Genomic DNA, 22,287 nt, shown 5'->3' with positions numbered 1-22,287 from the left:
CGGCACTCTTGTACTTGGTGTAAAAATTTTCTGTGGACTAGCAGTGCGACTCCTTCTTTGGCTCTCTCTCTCTTTTATAACACCATTGTAAATCATCAGATAGTCATCCAGCATAATTTGACCCTTTCTTTTTTCTTGCTCTCTTGTAGTGCACATATGTGTATACTTTTTTCTACAAGCTCTTTTGTGATTTCCTGCTCTCTTGTGTTTAGAGACTTCAAATTCCAAGTACCGATGCGAAGTATATTTTTCGTTATCCATAAATTCGTTGTCCTTTTTCTCGCGTTGGTCGTCGTAATGAAATCATTCCTGTTCCGAGGCATATTCCTGTTTCTATGAGTTGTATGGATTTAAAGTAGGGTCAGTAGGGTGCTAACCTGGATGTAGACCTCCTCCCCCTTTATCCGGGCTTGGGACCGGCAACAGTTCTGTCGAGCTACTCGATCACACCAAACAAAACTGCAGGCAGAGTTCTATGCATGGCTGAGCATTTATAAAATACTGAAATTAAAACCCAACAATAGCCCCAGGTTTCTTAACATTACATTTTTTGATTCATGCACTTATGTTGGACAATACAAAAGTTAGGTACTTTAACAACTAGCCATGTTTTTATCAGTACATGGTGTTTCTATATAAGTGCGACAAACTTTAAGGGGTAATTCTGCATGAAAAATAATGACCGTTTGCTTTATAAACATATGTCCGCAAATGCTTCCTTTCCGAGATACGCGATGTTGACATTTTTTCTACAAACTGACGATTTATTTATTGCCCTAAAACGGGTTGAGATATGCAAATGAAATTTGGTAGGTTTTAAGCAGAGCTGCGCGGTACATTTTTTAAATATGATGCAAGTCTTCGAAATGCCACCCATTAAATATAACTTAACTTTTATTTTTATTAAATGCAACTGCACAAAATGAACACACTTTTATTTTAAAAACAAAACATAATTTAAATTAAATGAAATACGTATTAACATTAAATAACATTTACAAAAATTACAATTTTAACCTTCTGACTTTAATTTTGGCAAATTCGTCAATCAGATTGGTGTAGTAGTCTAAAGTAGCAGCCAGTGAAGAGTCTATTGAAATGAGTGCTAATTTTTTTAGTTTTGTTTGTCTTATGGAGCTTCGTAAACAGTTTTTAATAATTTTTAATTTTGAAAAACTTCTTTCTCCACTCACTACCTAAACAGGGAGTGTTAATAAAATTCTTAGCGATACAACTATGTACATTTGGGTGTACAGAAATAGTTCAAAAGTTCTAAAGGTTTCATGGACTATGTTATCATTTGGGACATATTATCACACAATTCTTCTAGAAGATTATTTGCCTGTGTATCCGATTCTTTTTCTATTGAAAGTATTGAATGAAGATTCATACAATATTTTTTAGTGGTTTATCATTTATTTCCCCCAATCTAAAAATGTCAAAAATTTATTTATTTATGAATTTCTAGAAGCGAAAATCGATCAATCAAAGAATTAATGACAATGTCCAAAATATAGATGAAAAAAGTTGTTTTAAATTTATCTTCTTCTGTTAAGAGCTCATCTATAGATTTTTTTTATCAAATTGATTCTCCTGGCTCGAATTTCATTTTTCGCTGGAAATTCGGAGTGTCGTAAATATGTGTGTGGTTACTGCCTTCTGGTCCCAATTAATTAAAACTCAGGTTTTCCGATAACATTATATTTAATTCGAAGTCGATGATTCACTACATAAGTTGTTTACAATATTAACTTGACCTATCCTATACGTGAATACCTTCCAACTACATCAATAATCATAATAATCTTTCTCGACCGAGTTAATGTTTATATACACATTTAAATTTTAACAAAACATGACAATTCAATGTTACTTGCGGTTATTGAATCCAAGAACAGATACTACATGGATTAATGACTTTGAATGAGTTTTAAACATCTTTTGTACAGGGTGATATTATAATACCATACTTCCCCGTTTTGTTAAAATTACATATTTTTAAAATGTGATGCTCCTCTTTCCCTTTTACAAAAATGTTTATGGTTACCTAATACTATTTTCAAAAATTAAATTTCCTAACTATCCTAACTAACTGTAACATGGTACGTTTCAGAGTTTTTTTTTAATCCTAAAAATTGTTTATTATTATCACTAATTCACTTTCTGTTCCGTCTTGCTTTTTAGTCTTTTCTCCATTCACAAAACAGTGTCCACATAAAAACAGTGACTAAACCTATCGGGATTTTTAACCTAGTCTTTTAGTGCCTATATGCATCTCCTATAAGCAGGGGAATAATCTAATATACCTAACTAAAAATCTCGTATCTAACTAAAAGTCCTAAGCTAAGCTAATATTACTCGAATAAGTAAAACAAATGTATCCTTTACTCTATTAATAATTCCTATTTCAGTCTTCTTTTGATTTATTTATATATGTCTTACTAACTTTAAAATAATGTACCTATAATAAAAATGTAATCTCTCTAAAAATTTCTAATATTTCTCTAAACTTCTAATAACTCTTTTGTAGCTATAATAAAGATTTAATTTCTGTTGCTGAATGTCTAAAAATTTCAATTTTTGTGTCCCTTTGCTTACTATCTACTAACACTTATTGTAAGATATTGTCTATCCTTAATTCAAATACTTCCATTTTCCGCGAAAATTTAACATGAATTCATTATCTACGTTTAAAATTTATAACTTATTTAATTTATGTTACTTTAGAAAAAAAAATTTACAGCTTTAATTCTTAGACATATTCAATGATTAGCTACTTATTTGCTTAGTATCTTCTTAATTTTGCTGCTTTTCTTGCAATTTTTATGTGTCTTCTTTCATTTTTCCCACATATTTTACTAAAAATTCTCTTTTTTCTTTCTTTTCTTCTTGTCTGGTACTACAACTCATATAATTAATTTTTCTTCATATAATAGCACTTCTACAGTGTATATAATTCATCTTCATATACATATTTCATATAACAATCATATATCATTTATCTCATATATCATTTCATATAACATCATAATCATCACTTCATATACTAGCTCCGATACCTTCGTTTTACCTTAATAAAAGAGGTTTCACTCGGATGTCTTAGTTCTCCGCCAATATTAACCCGAATTTTCGCCCTGATCTGTACGCACCATTTAGGTGGTATAGTTAACTCAAAACACGAAATAGGTATTTTAGGCGGTTCAAATTCTTCTAAAAATATCACAACCCCAATCCCTTGCTTTGAGGCCGTTGTTTATTCACGAATAATCATGAATAAAATAGGTACCCTTCAAAACACAGAGTGGGTCTCTAATAAGCGTTCAAGCTTCTATAAATCACTTATTGCCTTCCTAATTTGACAAGAGCCGTGGGTTTCTTATTGTCTCAAGTTGCCTCATAATATTTAGCTTATAATATTGTTAGTTCTTCTTCTTATCTATATAGTTCTTCTCCAAATTCCTTATCTCGACGCATCAGGTCGGTTCGTTAAAAATATATCTCTTGCTGATAGCAATGTTTGTCGTATGTCATCACTAATCATTATTTATTAAAAAAATATCATTTATCACTCAAAAAATATTAATTCAGGTTCATATCATACAAAATTTAACACAAAATCGATTAAAATGTATCTATAGAATCAATAAATATCAATAATAAAAACAACTGGCTAATAAAAATTCAATAATAGTATACATATTCGTCAATAAAAAAATAGCATATGCAAAAGTTAGATAAAAATATTCAAAATAAGTTTATATCTCAAAATTCGATAGAAATTTTTGGAAAAAATTCGATATTTCACAAAATATTCAAACATAACCGTACTAAAAATCGAAATCGGATAGAGATTTTTCAAATAAATTCAATAAAAATTCAAAATTCAATAAAAATTCAATAATAGCATATAATATAATAAACTTTGATAAAAATATTCAATTCAAAAATCACTTCATGTTTCAAAATTCATAGATATTCTTAAAAAAAATCGATACTTCATAAATTATTCAAAAATCAGTAAAGATAAATATTCAATGTTCAATAATAATATGTATATAAAAACCGAGGGAAGCATTTTCAATAAAGATAGACTAAATTTCTTACTTACATTTTAACACTTGTGTCTTTTCACTGGGTTGGGGTCCTATATTCTTCCTGGGTCCTGGTCAGTTTTCGCCGTCTTCGTTTCCAAGCTGGTGCCGCCATCTTTGTTCCTTACAGAAGATTCTCCAATTAGTTTACAGGGACGCCATGTCGTAAATATGTGTGTGGTTACTGCCTTCTGGTCCCAATTAATTAAAACTCAGGTTTTCCGATAACATTATATTTAATTCGATTCATAATATTAAGTCGATGATTCACTACATAAGTTGTTTACAATATTAACTTGACCTATCCTATACGTGAATACCTTCCAACTATATCAATAATCATAATAATCTTTCTCGACCGAGTTAATGTTTATATACACATTTAAATAATAACAAAACATGACAATTCAATGTTACTTGCGGTTATTGACCAATATTGCGGTTATTGACTTGCGGGTATTGCACAATCTGACAAAATAGTTCCATGTTGCAATATCTTCGAGACTCAGACCGAATTTATATGAAATAAAATATCATGCCAAAGATATATATAATACGCATATAAATTTATAATTTTTAATATTTTTTGCTAATCCTCGTGCTTTGACTTTAGTTTATGTACCTTTGTTGACTTCTTCTATTATTTCGAATAAGGCATCATATATTTCACAAAATTGAAATCTTAAAGGTTTCAATGCATCTATTCGACATGACCATCTACTACTATCGCTTAACGGATTTAAAGTTAGTTGTGAAACATGTTTTTTCAGAGCTTCCCAACGCTTTGTAGAACCAGAGAAAAAAAAGTGTACAGCTCTTGTATAATACAAAAAAAGGTTATTGTTTCTGTAGAAGAAGACGATTTCACTTTTAATACTAAGGCTAAGGCTCCACGGGCTGGAAATTGACGCTAGCAGTAGCCGTAAAACGAACTTAAGGTTCCGCGGAACGGAATAGGAATAGCCGAATTGAACCGACTACGCACAAGTCCTGTAGTCGGTACAGTTCGGCTATTCCTATTCCGTTCCGCGGAACCTTAAGTTCGTTTTACGGCTACTGCTAGCGTCAATTTCCAGCCCGTGGAGCCGTAGCCTTAGTTTACAGAGTGAAATGCGCCACTCTTTAGCCTAAGGTCAGACAAGCGATAATTTACGGCGCCGTAAGGGCAGTAAAATGAAGAGCGAAAATGGGTCCTACGGTGAGAGTAGTGGATGGCCAGACGAGCTGTAAAATATCGCGCAGCAACATAGCAACATAGGATAGGACCCATTTTCGCGCTCCATTGTACTGCTCTTACGGCGACGTAAATTATCCATTGTCTAGCCTTAGCCTTAAACTCGAGTGACACACACCATCGGATATTTTTCAAATATTCTATTTTGCACACCCTTTCTTATTCCTATGATTATTTTGATTTATATTCATTTTACTGATTATGCCGCCCCCTTGTGATGCCGCCTGATGCGACTGCCTCACCGCATCATAGCACCGCACGGCCCTGGTTTTAAGAGACAGTTATTGCGCATTTTTTGACATTCAATTAAGAATTTTATATTCACTATTGGTGCGCATTTCGGGTAATATGACCGATCATAGTACCCGTATGCACGCCAATAAAAAATTCTTAATTGTACGTCAAAAAATGCGCAATAACTGTCTCTTAAATCCTACCAAATTTCACTTGCATGCCTCAACCGGTTTTAAAGCAATAAATAAATTATCAGTTTGTAAAAAGAAATTCAGCATCCCGTATCTCGGAAAGGAAGCATTTGCGGACATACGATTACAAAGTAAACTGTCATTATTTTTTAATGCAGAAATGCCCCTTAAAGTTTGTCTCACTTATTTAGAAACACCCTGTACTGATGAAGAACATGGCTAGTTGTTAAAGTACCTAACTTTTGTATTGTCCAACATAAGCGAATGAATGAAGAAACAGAATGTTAAAAAAACCTGAGGCTATAGTTGGGTTTTAATTTCAGTATTTTATAAATGCTAGAATATTCCACAGGGTGTTGCGAACTTTGAGATAAAAACACAGTTTGATTCGTACACCCGGTATACAATGAAAGTTTACCTGTTCAGCAACAATATTATTACAGCGGTATTGTTAAATAACAAGGCTATAACATATTAAAAAATTACTTAAATCGAACAACACGTTTAGGAGATACGAGCCATCAAAATTACCCATTTTTGAGGTGTCCGTTTTTTCTGACGCGCAGTGTATATAAATAAGTAAATATGCTAATTTATGTGTATACTTACTTGCGTATTTAAGGTTAGCCACACGACACAACTCCTTTCTATAAAATCTTAATGTCATATTTTTTGTCAATTTTTGGTTATACATGAGATCATCAAAGGCTCCCTTAACAATTTCACACTCCCGAAGGCCGGGCAAGAATTTCGAACCATCATATTTGTCTATTCGGAAAAAGTCCTCATGAGGAAAAGTTGGACCAATGTATACCGTTACATTGTCTTCATAGTTCTCATATATCTAAAAAGGAATTATATAGTTACTCTATAAATACAGAGTGACTTTTATATAATATTGAAGACCACACGGAAGAAAGGCGAAATGTCACAAAGATGTTAATTCGAGAAAATTGAAATTTTAACTTTCAAACCCTAACTATCGTCAAACAATTAAATATTTTGCGTACTTCTTTATTTAAGTAGTCTTCATAGTTATTTTGTAACGTATTGTTTAATCAACGGAATTTAAAATAAAACGCAAAACTTAGAAACATTGCTTTATGTGAACACAAGTCACTACAAACACGGGAAAAAAGCGAAATGTATGACAACAATTTTTTTCTGTTATTCATTTGTCTAGCTTTTATTATCTTCTCCTTATTTTGTTTACGTTTATGTTGTAAGGTAAGCCTCTTTAGAACGATCTAACCCTTTCAGATGTGCAAAACTGACTCAAGTGGACCAGATCGTTGAATTGTTCCTTAGAAATTTTTGTTGGCTCTAAAAAACATCTATATGAAAAAAGAGAAAAGAAAGGGAATTTTTAAAACAAACTCACCTGTATATAATTTTGATGGCAAAATAAACTGTCTCTCGGGTAGTTGCACCTCATCGGAATTTGTAAATGATTTGCGTATTATTGACGTCTCCCATTGTCCATCGGTGTTTCAAAAGGCATAGATGATCTTTCAATATTTCGAGTTCTCTGGTTGATCTTGATGTATGTGTTGGGTTAGTTACGTAAATTTGGTCCAAGAATAGTAACCCGTTTCGTATAAGTGATTGATCCATCCTTTATATGTCCAATAACTTCAGCTAGCTGTTGTTTTGGTAATGCACGTTTTTTTGGATTTTTCAGCGTTTGTCAATTGGTGCACTACCAGTAGCTTTTAAACTATTTAAATATTTTCAAGCCTATTCCGACCAATTCCATGAAGGCTTAGAAAAGCTTTGTAATAACAAACTGGGACGTCAGTAGTTTTATCGTGAGTCGTTATTCTAACTCTAAAAGAATACGTTGCATCATGCAATCTTGATGTAGCTTCATCTCGGGCTCTTCTTTTCTTTATGGGCATTGACGTTATTAGGCCTGCCAAGTAAATATTTTGTTCATCATATACCATATAAGGGAAAATGAAAATGTAGTATGTAGTATACCATATGGTTAAAATGGTTTATAATGTTTGATCGGTTTTGTTGATCTACTGTTTTAAAACACTTAAGTCTCTTACATTGACAACCGTCACCTGTTTCATGACTCTGTTGCCTTATCCGCTTTATTACTTGATTATTCCACCTGTAATTTTCCTTTTTCTAGTGTTTTTTTCGCGACGCGTATCATCTCTTTCACTATCCGTCATTTTCGAGCAGAGGCTACAGTAGCGGTCAACAGGTAGCAACAAACACGTTCCAAGAATGCGGCTCTAATTTTGAATATTTTGTCGAGATATTTGGCACACATATTCGTAATATAATAAAGAATGGCGGTACAGAGCCCAATTTCAGAAATATGTTAGTACGTGGAAATTATTCTATAACTAAATAAAATATTGAAAAAATGAGTATGTACCGCCATTAAGAAAAAAAATAAACTTTCTTCAAATAAACTTTTTTATCCTATGCCTAGATTTTGTGTAATCTTGGAACTACTAAATTTTTTTATTTCTAACAAGAAATCGAACATATTAGAACTAAATAACTAATTAGGCAACATAGAGAAATTATCAGTACCAATTGCACAAGAGCTCTGAAATTATTGAATTTTTCCCGAGTGACACTTTGACAGTTTTAATTTCACGAGCCGAAGGCGAGTGAAATTATGTCAAAGTGTCACGAGAGCAAAAATTCTATATTAATTTCAGAGGTCGAGTGCAATTTGTTGCGATTATTTCATGAATAAAACTGTTCAAGACCAAAATTTTATTGTAATTTATTTATGTAAGTACCATTAAACACACAGTTTTTATAAATATTTGACGATTGAAAGTCATCACTTTTATAATTTTTAAAACATTAATTGTCATTAATGTCACTGAATGTATTTTTTCGTAGTAACGAAGGGCATCTGACGTAATATACTTAACGACGGGAGACTCAAAAATTATCGATTTAATTCAGATTTCTGTAGCTTTCTATTGGTCAGAATCTCCTATGAATGAAATAATCACTGTCATTTCGACAAATTTGTGTCAGATTTTCTCTAATTCTCTGTTCTGTCATTTTTATCGATATCTGTTCAGTGCAGTAGTGTGTTAATTTAAGAATTCGTTATTGTTGTTTCATAGGAAAGTAGTGCGTTTATTGTTACTTAATTTATTATATTATATTTGTTGTTGTATAAGTTGTTGTGTTGACCTCTTTGAAAGAATAGATTGTTGTTAATTCTAATGCGAGTATATAAAGTTTTCGGAGGATTTTTTATTCTAAAAATATTATCAAAAGTTTAACAAAATGGAAAAAGTAAATCAATCGAAAACTAAAGTGAAACCTTCCAAGAAAAAGCCCATTAAAAACCGTGCCAAAATCATGCGAAAATCAAAATTTGTTTCGCTTCACAACAAAAAATTATTATTTATTATTGTTTTATTATTAGATATTTCATGCAAATACCTTTCTAAATACCTATATTAACATAAAATTTTCACCTATTTTGGTTTATTTTTATAAATATCTATTTATTAATAATAAAATCGTTTGCCAAAGATTACCACTGTTGCCAAAGTTTATGATAGGTACTATCTCCCGAAGTTATATTTTGTTGCTACCTGTTGATCGCTACTGTTTACTCTTAACGAAGGCTAATTAAATCTAACGTTTTTAGTAAACAAAATGCGGCGTGTGTTTCCCGACGTCTCGACCACACTGGCATTCCACCTTTCTCGGATTTACGCGAGGACCATTCGCCTTTCTTCCCTGTTCGAAGAATTTTATAACGTGTTTTAAGCTATGAGGATTCCAGTGGCGACGCGTGAGTTTTTCTAAAGTGTTACCAAAACCAGATGTAAAAATATCCTTATTTAAAAAAAATATTTTGAACCGCCCAAATATAAGTTTTTGTTTTCAATCCTGTGGGATAAAATTAAACAAATCACTATTCCCAAATTATATGTATGTAATTATGTATATGTAACAGGTATAACAATAAATAATAAACAAACTAAACATACTATTCTACCATAAATTTAACATAAAAAATGAACAAGTAGGAAAAAGAACAGATTTTGAAAACTATTGTTTATATTTTTATTCTTCCATTTCAATAATATCATTTTTTTCTTTAAAATAATATATAAAAAAATATACAAGTAGAATGACTTTTCAAGTAGTTGATCAATTACGCAATACGTAGCAACACTCTTCCATGTTTAAATGCACGCACACTGTAATCTGTAATAGGTACTAAACCAACGTTACCAATCTTCAAAATGGTGACACTACTGATATGCACAGCGTGCCCGCGCGCCGTCTCTAGACCCGTCGCTCCTTCAAAATTTTCAGAGCTAGTCCCGATCGATAGCGAGGGTTTCTCCTGCGTACCGTTTACCAGTGCCAGTATTGGTAACAGCATAATAATATACTATGATAACGTGCAATGGATTCACATATCTCGCCAATATTTTCGTGCGTCTAGTTGGCTATTTACTGAATTAGGTACTATAAACAAGTATTTCTGTTGGTAAAAAATATAAATGGAATTATTTCGTAGTAGTCATAAAATATTTATTTGTAAGATTTGTAACTGTTACCAATGGTAACAGTGGTTACATGGACGCTTCGCCACTGGAGGATTCGTCTTTTTCCCATGTTTGAATGACTCACATAAAACTACTACTAAAAACCTACATATTGCTGCTCTGAACAAAAAATAATAAAAAATTGACATTTCGCCGTTTTTCCGTGTGGTGACTCAATTCTCTCGGAAACTGCTTATACGATTTTTATAGCTTTTAGTAAATAAGGGTCTTGTGATGCGGCCGATATTATGGTCGTACTTACGTTGTTTTCAGATCTGCAGTTCAGAAAATCTAGTGAACTTTCTTATTTCAACTGGAATACCCTATACATTTTTTACGTTTTGAAGCCCTTAAGGAATACTGACTATTTTTCATGTCCTAATGCTCCCTATACTAAGTGACTCCATAAATTCGAAGGTATTGGTACATTTTTATTAAAATAATTTTGTTATACAAATTATTATAAAAATTAATTTTTTCGGTCCGGGCACATATTTTAAATTTTTTGGATCATTCGAAACAATTTGTAATTTATCACCAAGCAGTAAACAATTTAAAACTGAAAATGACGAGTTTCAAGGCTCATGGCCATTTGCATACCATAAAGAAGATAATTGAAAATCCATCGAGTAGGTACGAATAAATACATGGTACATAAATGAATGCTTCGCGATCAGTTTATTTTTGCTCTTTGCTGATGATCTAAAATTAAGCTGTGTGATTAAATCCCCAGAGGATTGTGAAAAACTACAGTACGATTTCAATAACTTTCTATAGTGGTGTAAAAGAAATAGCATGGAACTTATCCAACTAAACATAAAACTATGACCTTTTCCCGTTCCAGAAATGCTATTGTTTTTGACTACAACATTGGTCACTATACCCTCGAAAGAACTTCCCTTTTTAAAGACTTGGGTATCACCCTTGATACAAACTTACAGCTTTCTCATCATCTGGAAAGTGTTGTTAATCAGGCTTTCCAGATGCTTGGTTTTATTAGAAGAAGCACCGAGGACTTCAAAAATATTACAGCTTTAAAAACCCTCTACTGTGCCTTGGTCCTTCCCCATCTTGGGTATGCCTCCTGTGTATGGTCTCCTTTTTATGGAGTACATACTAATGCTTTTCAGTTAGTTGAACATAAATTTTTAAAGCAAATTGCATAAGATAGACTTAGGGCCGGTTGTTCGAACGCTAATCAAAAATGATCATTATCAAATATGAGGCGCTCCGTGGACAAACGGCGAATACGCCAAATGGGCATTTTGAGAAAAACGCGATTAAAGTTGAAAAAGTGTTTTTAATTCAATAAGGGCGAATATACACGTCATCAAAATTTTGTAATGCGGTTAGGTAAAAACTATTTTTTTTTTATAAAAAGTTTTGCTTGTTAAGCAAATAAGATCACCCCATCTAAACCAAAATTATAATTCAGGATATTGAAAAAAGTTTTATTCAAAGGATATGATATGAAAAACATTTTTTAATTAAAAATTGTTCTGTTTAAGATAAATCAAAAACTAAAAAAACACCAAACAATAAATTATTAATTCAAGCAAAAATCCATAACATCATCCTGACTTTCTCCAGTTAGCGTTGCCAAATTGGTTTGTGATTCTTGGAGAGAGATCAGCTCATCAAAGAAACTCCTATGATGAAGCGGTATGTATGGAAGAAGTGACTTGATGTCTTTTATTTTTTCCTCTGAAAGTTTTATAGGCTGTTGGTATTTAGGAGACAAAACTGCGGCAGATAAATCAAACAAATGGCGTTGATATTCTCCTACTTTTCCTTTCTGCAAAACAACTTGTTCGGACAAAACATCTTGGTACGTTGGTTGTATGGAAAACCCTTGTTTGAACAACTTGGAGTAAAGAAATACTTTACCATCTTTAAAACTAGCAGTTGATTTTCTTTTTGTAATTAACTTCTGAAGAGCAGTGAAATCAAAAAACATCGATGATGTCATTTTTACTACTTTGAATGGTCTGACCTTCCTTGATGAACGAATTAAGTCAATATAGTGGTCTTCAGAATAAACATCAATATTTCGAAGCCTTAACTCAATGTGACCAAAATCCCTGTCACAAGGTAAATATGAATGTCCAGGAATCATAAAGTAATGTTCTATGAAATCAAATTTTAATTCATGAATTTTTTTCAAACAAGCTAAAACAATGTTCATATTTTTGTTCTGGCCCCCACAATTGTCACTAAATAGCACAACTTTTTTGACTTGATGATCCATAGAATCAAAGTAATGGGACAAGCAGCTTGCTATTTCACATGAACCACGACCTCCAGTACTTTCATTCCACATGTACATAACACATTTTCCAGATTTAACATCATGGACTGCAAAATTGTAGGTCCAAAGCTTCCTTTTGTAATACTGTACAGATGTCGTCAGTTTAGGGGTAGGGAGAGTTTGCTGCAGATCTATACAAATTGCTGAAACTGAGTCTTCATTATTACTTTTATAACTTTTAAGTATTTTGTGAACTGCTTTGGCTCGTCTTAAATGAAGTTCCTTGGCAACTTGCAATTGGTTACGTTGTAAATCATCACAATTTGAAAGTTCCATATCTGTTTTGTCACAAAAATTACAAGTATCCGACTTAGGAGGGTTGAAACCAATATTGAATTTTTTATTAAATGTGTCACGATAGAACCGTGAGCTGACAGGGTCAATTAAAGGGTGATTTTCTGTCATCCACTCACAGTACAGGTCATACAACTTGTTTATGTTTAAGTCTGTGGAAAGGTACTTTCGGTAAGGGCTTTTTGCTCTGCTGTAATGGCTTGAACATTTGGGTAAACTATTTACATGTAACATTACAGTTTCTTTCATTTATTACACTTACTTTGTTAACTGGATTTTTATTTCCTCTTCTGTCCAATTCTACAGTGCCACTTGTGGATACTTTATTCAAAACAGTTCGAACCCTCTTTTCAGTGACACCATGAATCGCATATAATGCTTTTCTGCAGACTTTAAATTCATTGCTTTCAAAAAGTACACTGTACTCAATAGTACGTAACTTTCGACTAGGTCGATTTTTAATGCGACAACGGTTGACAGAAACATATTTCACTCTTTTAGATAAGTAAGCGTTTTGTAGGTTATACTCAGATAATTCCCAAAAGTTTTTAAAAATTATACTAATTTTCTCCAAACCTACTTTCTCAAAACATCCACAGGAACAGGGACTTCCCACAGTCCGCTTAGGCACAAGTTTTCTGTTTTTAATGGTGCTGTATTCTTCACCTGAGTTTCTTTTAACTTTATTCACATTCTTTTGCCACGTGTCTTCAGTTTTCGACCTTTTTCTAGTGTAGCCTTTGTTTTGGTCTTCTGTAAACTCGCTTTCTGACATTGTAGCAGTAAAATTTTAACTTTATTAGTAAAGTAACTCAAACTATTCAAACTAATCAAAATAAAAACTACTTGTTTTGACAAGCAAAACGACACTGTAGCTTAAAACGGTAAAAATAAGACGGAAATCACGGAAATTTTATTCAGAAATTTGGCAAGACAGAAGTGGGAGGGCTAGCTGTGTACCGACGTAGCGGTGGCGTATTCGCCGTTGTTCCACGGAACATTTACCATACTTTTTAAGATTCATACAGTTTGCTTCCGTTAAGTCAACCTATTATAGTTCTGAATAGAAAGACGAATAAACCATGTTATGGTGGAACATTGTTCGAATAATGATCAGGCTATCCATTGCATTAAAAAAAAAACTGTAACTGGCGTATTCGCCTTTTTTCCTCGGAGCGCCTCATATTTAATTACTGTCACAACTGTCAATGTCAACTTTGATTGGGTTGCTTAAAACATAATTAATGATTACATTTATGAAATTAGTTAATCAATTATGTTAATAATTGTTATGTTAATTGATTAAATAATCTCATAATTATAATCAATTATGTTTTCAGCAACTCAACCAAAGTTGCCATTGACAGCTGGTGACAGTAATTAAATTATTTGATAGTGACCATTGCTGATTAGCGTTCGAACAACCGGCCCTATATATCTTGGACAACTACAATGATGCAAATATTGTTAATTGATCAAACGCTAATCAAGAAGTTGATTATAATTAAGTCCCCTTAACAACCATCAAATAACAACACCTCTCATTCGTACGTCAATCAGTTGATTGTAATCAATTATGTTAATTATCATTATGATAATTAACATAATTTATTGAATAATTAATTATTATATATTAATTAACATAATAATTATTAACATAATTGATTAATAAATCTCATGATTGTAATCAATTATGTTTTCAGTAACCCAAACAAACTTGACTCTGAGAGTTGGTGACAGTAATTAAATAGCGTTTTTTTGATTAGCGTTCGAACAACTGGCCCTAAATATGGCACCAATCACTACTCGTCATAAGAGAAGAGATCTCGTCACTTTCTACAATATCCTACATGGAAAAACTGGAACTCCAGAATTACTTCAAAAAAATTAATATTAATGTCCCACTAAGAACAACCAGGGATACAGTTAGTTTCCATTACCCAATCCATCGTACTAACTATGATCTTAACAACTTCCTCACTAGAACTGCCAGACTAGCATACCAGCACCTTAACATTGACCTTTTCCAAACTTACAGCAAGTTCCTGAGTCAGGTTTTAGTAAACATTAACTAAGTAAGACTTATTATTCTGTAATCTAAAGGTTTAAAAGTTAACATAAATTGTAATTGGGCTTTGCCCGTTTATAAATAAATAAAATAAAATAAAATAAAATAAAATAAAATAAAATAAAATAAACCTTTTATAGAAACTTTAGATATTTTCTGGCAAGTTTCACACATATCCAAATTGATCGCTATGTTATATAACAGGGGTCACCAATTAGCGGACCGCGGTCCGCATCCGGACCGTGGGCTAGTTTTGTCCGGACCGCCATTAAATTCATAATATAGTGTTTGGTCATGAAATTGTGTACTGTGTCTAGCTCAACTTATGTGTGCGAAGCCGCTTTATTAAGAATGAACTTTATTAAAAATCGGTAAAGAGCTCAGCTAACAGATGAATATCTCAACTCCTTAATGAGAAACAGTTGGTACTAAACTCACTCCAAACTTCAGACAGTTCGTACATAATAAAAAATGTCATTTTTCTCATTGATAATTAATTGTTGTAAAGAGTTTTCCCCTATAACTATAATCATTAATTTTGAATTTAAATAAACTAATATAAAATTGTCATGTGTATTTTTTATATTCATTTCCTCTCTACTACTTGCTAAGTGGGAGTACTTAACAAATTAATTAATTAATTAAAATAGTTTTCAGATTTAATAAGTTTGCACTGCAACAAACATCTTGCATTGAAACTAATGTAGAAAAGACAACAGGTTAGTTACCATTTTGTACTATGATTATAAATATTCTCAGTAACAATTTACAATACTGCTGTGTTCAGAATACCGGTGCCACTTCGGTATGCGGTCTACCGTCTAATATGTGGTCTACGGCAATTTAGCTGATTCGGCATGCGGTCTACGTACAAAAACAAATTAGAGAAACTATTACAAACATTACTATTTTATTATATTACTTAAAAGTTAAATAATCTTTGAAATAAAGTCATTACTACTTAATTAGGAATGCAAAAACAAATTAGGGAAATTATGACAAACTCATTACTATTTCATTATATTACTTAAAAAGTAAATAATCTTTGAAATAAACTCATTACTGCTCAATTAGGAATGCAAAAACAAATTAGGGAAATTATGACGAACTCATTATTGGTCAATTACGTAGTGCTTATACTAAAACCTTTAATGACCTATTTTGGTATAAAATGAGCCCCAAAATGAAGATTGATTTAGTTGCAAACAAAATGTTGCTAAAAGAGTTTTATCAAACTGTCATTTCGAGCGAAGCAGAGGCAGTAGCATTTCTACGAGCGAACGGTTTATTACAAAATGTTGAAGACGCTGAGCCGTGCCACCGATGTGGGGCAGAAATGGAAGAAAAGCGGAAACGAGATCGGGGTGGTGAATATAGACCAGTTCTTCGCTGTCCAAGGAGAGGATGCCAGACCACAAGATCAGTTAGGCATGGCAACCGTTTTTTCCATTTCACCGACTTAAATGGAAAAATTAACTGCAAGTTAACTTTATGTCAAATTTTGGAATTGATGTTCATATTCATTTTGGAACTCGATTTTGACACAGTAATGAAAGTAACGGGGAGAGGAAGTGAAGCTATAGGGGACTGGTACAGCATGTGTCGAGAAGTCTGTTCCTCTGTGATGTCAGTGAATCGCCGTGGACAGCTTCGAGGTACGGAAGAAGACCCAATCCAAATTGACGAAGCCAGATTTGCGGGCAGAAGGAAATACAACAGAGGACGAATATTAAATGGAGACCATCCAGCAGAATCAGAAGACAGCGATGCTGAAGCGGAAAATAATCGGAATCATGGACGCCGAATTGACGGTCCGTGGGTCTTCGGATTAAAGAGGAGGTCCGATATTTTTATGTTGAGCGAAGAGACAGAGCGACCCTAGTTCCCATCATACAAAGGGAAGTTGAAGCTGGGTCAGTAATTCACTCGGACGAATGGCCAGCATACGGCAATTTGCGCCAATTAGGTGCACTCAACCGTTAACCACCAGGAAAATTATGTCGACCCACAAACAGGAGCACATACGCAAGGGATAGAAAGATCCTGGTTGGAGGGTAAAATTACGATTTTGAAAAAAATGAGAGGTGTTCCTGTCAGTACTTTGCAGTCCCATTTGGATTATGTTGCGTGGAAGTTTCTACGAAGGAATGTAGAAGATAAGTTTATCGCTTTTCTGCACGATGTTAGAGATGTATATGTATAAACCATTTAAAATGTTTATGTATTGTCAGTTGACCCTACAAATAAGTTTTTCAAAGATTATTTAACTTTTAAGTAATATAATAAATTTGTTTGTAATAGTTTGTAATAAATAAAATAATATATAAATAATAAATAAAAAGTTTGTAATAGTTTCTCTAATTTGTTTTTGTACGTAGACCGCATGCCGAATCAGCTAAACTACCGTAGATCGCATATCAGACGGTAGACCGCATACCAAACTAGAAACTCTGCCGTAGACCGCATACCGAAGTAGCACCAGAATAGGCACCTATATTGATAACAACATCAAAACAATACAGAATGCATTTATATTTTATTTTCTGTTCCGGGAAAGTATTCAAGTCTACAATGACAAAAAACAATCAGATATTATTAGTTTTCCTTTCCATATTAGTCCATGCGGTGAAGTCGCACCCGTATGAATAATTTTCTGATGCGGTTTCTTTGCGGATTCGTTTTCAAAAATGCCCCCTTAAACAAATCAGACGGGTTTCGGACGAAACAATTTTTTTTTTAAATAAAATCAAAATTACCTTTTTGCTCCAAAAAATATTTTTTTAGGCTTCTTGATTTATTTTATATTTATCTTATTTTACACATATTATGCGTACTTACTTATGCGAAAAATTCCCAACAAATATTTGACATTTAGTAAAATTTTATAATTTTTTATTAACATAGCTTCTTTTATAATTTATTTATTTATTCAATTAATTATTGCCAATGTTCTAATTAAATACGCCAATCATATAGTGCGATACGCCGCCGCAGAGGCTTAAGGGTGAACTGGACGCGCATAATAATCAATTAAAAACAACGGTCTCAATAATTGAAATAAACCCCGATTACTCATCAGGATCTTGAAACTGAATGTTTAAACTTCAATTTAGATACTTGATAACCTCATAAATAATAATTTAAATATTAGTTATCAAGCTTCGAAAATATTTATCTTCGCATTTTTCTGATTTTAAATCGCTTAAAACTCGAAATCTATCAAGTTTTGAAAAAATGACAGATCCTTTTTGTTTAAGATGATCCAAAAATGCTAAAACGAATTTTCGGAAATTTGTTTTGTTTAAAAAGTAAGTGAACTTTGTCGTAAGACTGCTACATCCAATATTAATAACTATTTTTAAAAATGAATATACATAGATGATGTAGCACTCATTGTGTAGGTATAGTGCAAAGCTTTAACTACAGGTAAGTATACTTACTCGATGTAAAATGCCAACATTTTTAGACGGAACAAAAAATGGAGCGATCTTCTGAGATGTATCTAGAATTGGATCTGTCGTATTCCATAAAAAGTTGTGAACACTGTCGGTTTTAAAAAGCTCTGATTTCAACGATCTCATCATCATATTTAATCCAACTCTAATGAAAAATGATGCGTCGTACAAGTAAGAAGCGATAAACTAAAACAAAAAAAAACGTTACCGTAAAATTGGATAACTTGGTATAGCGGTGCAATTTAAAACATTCTGAAGATCAATGTCTATCAATATAATATGGCAACATTGCCAACAATTCATTTAGATCATTATCAAATCCTTAAAAGTGTAGAACTCGTGTATAGGGCTTTTCATCGATTGTCATTTGTTTCGAGCTTCTGTCAAATGTCGTATAATCCGTGTATAATATTAATATATTAGGATTATACCACACATTATGACAGAAGTTCGAAACACATGACTGTGAATGAAAAGCCCTGTGCACGCCGAGTCTGGTTTATTGGGGTAAGAGATGCTTATTTTATAATACAATTGTTTTTGTAAAAAATATGGTCGTAAAAACTTTAAAAAAATTATGTACTAATGACTACTGTAGGTATACGCTCTGAGCTTCGCTGGTGTAGCTCCTAGCGGATTACTAATGCAACTTTCACCGGTAATTTTTAAATTTATTATTTAATTGTTATCGCTTAATACTTACAATGGAAAAAAGTAATTAAATTGTAATCGATTTTTTAAAGATTTTGCTAATCATTTTAACGTTCTATTAATGAAATATTAATTTCTTACTTCGGATACTTTCACAATTATCGTGTAGATGGCGCTTAGATTAATTTATAATTACATATTACGAAATATTAAAAAAACTTAAATTCAGTATTTAAAACGTAAGTATATTTAAGGTAAAAATATATACCACAGCTTTGACCAACTACCAACTAATATTATTTCCTATTAATGTTTTTAATTTCAATGTTTTAAATTAATCACTTTTAGTCTAGTAAAATAAAATTACACTACATGTAAATCAAAATGTAAATTCGTACAGGTTGAAACAAATTTTATATCAAAGTTTAGGTGGGTACAAAAGATATTTTCAAGAAAGTATCCAAATCATACAAGGGGATCATTGTTTAAATAATTAAAAAGGGGTCATTTTTGCAAAAAGAAAACTTTTTTAACTGCTGCGATCATTCAGTTACTAATAAAGGTCTATAGGATTGTTTTCCGCAAAGTTGAAGAGTAAATCTTTCACATTAAATTTGACCCCCTATTTATTTAAATAATTATACATAAAATTTTATACAAAAAACAAATTTGCAAAAAAATATTTTTAGCGTTTTAAATAAGCACTATAAAATATCTTATTTTACAGGAGAAGTTACGCTATGTTACCATTATTAAGCAAAAAAATAGTCAAAAAATATTTAACATTTTTTGAGATATTGAATTTGTTTTTTAAATGTTACTCTATTTTGAATTGCAAAAACGCGGTTGTTGCCAAAGAAATATTCACCTGCTTAAAATCTCATTATTTTTATTTTTATGTATGTTTTCGATAAATGTATTGATAAATTCAAATTTCAATTAAACTCCCCCCGAAAATGGCATTTGAAAATTATTCAAATTTGTTTATAATTTGTTTTTTTAATAACGTCGCTGTCTGTAAAATAAGATATTTTATAGTGCTTATTTAAAACGCTAAAAACATTTTTTTGCAAATTTGTTTTTAAAGATTTTAATACAATTATTTAAATAAATATGGGGTTACATTTAATTTAGTAAGTCTTATGTGAAATATTTACCCTTCAACTTTGCAGAAAAAAATCCCATAGACCTTCATTAATAAGTGAATTACCTCAGCACAGTTAAAAAATATTTTTTTTGCAAAAATGACCCATTTTTAATTATTTAAACAATGATCCCCTTGTATGATTTGGATACTTTCTTGAAAATATCTTTTGAAACCCACCTAAACTTTGGTATAAAATTTGTTTTAACCTGTACGAATTTACATTTTGACTTTTTTTATTTTATTAGGCTATTTGACACTTATGTCAAATTTCCAGTAAAAGCTTACAGACTTGTTACTACTGGCGCTCGCGAATTTTTAATTATCCCCTCTACCTACGAGCTCATAGCGTATACTACAAATCATGAGATCAGTTAATGTTTGTTTTTAATCTTTGTAGATGTTCAATACAACGATGTTTAAATAAAATAAAATGGCTAACTTTTGGGATACATACAATACAAGAGTATACTTCTCTTAAAATGCGAATATACTGTTTTTTTCTAACATTTTTTGTGTTAGCACTAGAGGAATTTGAGGTTTATTCTTTCGTTACGATCCTATAACAGTTAGACAATGTTCGCGTAGAAGTAACTGCGCGAGCTGAACGCTTGTGAAAAAATTGGTCATGGTAACTTTCCATTTCCATCGATAGTATTTATTTCGCGGTCTTCGAATTTCACAAAACAGTCATGTTCATTTCGCAGATTCTTAAAGCGTTTTTAATTTTTAATAATTTTTAACACGTAGTTTATTTAGTTTTTACTTTAATTGATTAATACTTATTTTTAATTTATTTATAAAAGACTATTTTTGCACTAAAATATAATTTATATAATATGTACATTTATCTCCCGACAATAATACGTATACAGTGATGAGCGCTAATAACCGGCAAAATAGCTCAAAAGATGGAAAACATAATACATTGCGAAACAAAAAGAGATGAAACTAGTGGAGGTGAAAAGTATCGTTATAAACGTCTAAAATAACATTACATCACATAGTTTTCCACCTTTCGACGTATTAGAGGAGTATGACAACTGTCACTGTGACAGTAGAACTTTATAAAATACTCCTGTCACAGACGTGTAAAGGTAGGAAACTATGTAATGTAATGTTAATTAATACGTTTATAACGATAATTTCCACATCCACTAGTTTGATCTCTTTTTGTTTCGCAATATGTTATGTTTTCCATCTTTTGAGCTATTTCGCCGGTTATTAGCGCACTCATCAATTTATAAGTGCGCACTGCTTAACACTCAGAATAGTCCGTTAAATACAAATTCTCTCTTTAAATACTAAGGTCCTGTTCTCTTGGTTTTGCCAGAAAATTCCATTGGAGTCTAGAAGGTGGCAACGTGTCTCGGATAGCGTGGATTAAATTGGCTGATTTTCCATAGAATGGACTATGGTCTGTTTTGAAATAAAGAGGAATAATGCAAATTTACCGCGCCGTAATGCTTGTTTCTAATTGGTCCAACCTCAGGCAAGTTAACTCCACTGTTATGAAATTTTGACACTAATGACATTTATCAAATTTTGACACAACTGGCATTTCATAGGTTAATTAAGTTATATCGGCGATTTTTTGTGTTTTCTGCGTTATTCTTTTAATTTTTAGATTTTTAGTATACTTTTATATAACAATCAGTTGTTTTTAGAACCCTTTAGCGACGTAATAATATAAGATGTATTTGGTGATTTTTCTAGTGACTTTCTTGGGTGTGAATCTGTCTTTTTCGTTTACTCCTCTTGATTTAAAAATAAACCATAGAAGGGTTATTACACTGTTAGGTGTAGTGGCGTCGGCGATTGTTTACTTGGGGGTCTAAACAGACAGGTGATTAACGTAAGTATATTAATCTACCGATAATAGTTTTTCATAAGAATAATTGATCAAGAGACACTAAGTTGTAACGGTCCCGAAAAAAAAACACAATAAATATGTTTTTGTTGTCATATAAATATATCAGGTCTGACCCTGTAGTCATAAATGAATTAAACGTATGAGTTTTTCGCAATCCTTTTTCCCACAACGATGTATTTTTCGTTGCC

At 32.0% G+C, this 22,287-nt stretch overlaps 1 protein-coding gene across 4 annotated transcripts in view; it reads right to left on the bottom strand.

Moving 5' to 3' along the window:
- Positions 1–22,287, bottom strand: part of LOC114336201 (scavenger receptor class B member 1) — a 424,275-nt gene that overhangs the window by 67,056 nt on the left and 334,932 nt on the right. For all 4 annotated transcript variants that reach the window (XM_050645641.1, XM_050645644.1, XM_050645642.1 and 1 more), the window contains 2 exons: positions 18,417–18,617; positions 6,360–6,594 (listed from right to left, as the gene is read on the bottom strand). In XM_050645641.1, the coding sequence (XP_050501598.1) occupies positions 6,360–6,594; positions 18,417–18,617 (436 nt within the window). The remainder of the gene's footprint in view (positions 1–6,359; positions 6,595–18,416; positions 18,618–22,287) is intronic.

This window comes from Diabrotica virgifera, chromosome 3 (genome assembly GCF_917563875.1).
Source record: "Diabrotica virgifera virgifera chromosome 3, PGI_DIABVI_V3a".
Taxonomy (NCBI): Eukaryota; Metazoa; Arthropoda; class Insecta; order Coleoptera; family Chrysomelidae; genus Diabrotica; species Diabrotica virgifera.
The sequence above is the reverse complement of the archived record's forward strand: the minus strand, read 5'-3'. Positions and strand labels throughout refer to the sequence as shown.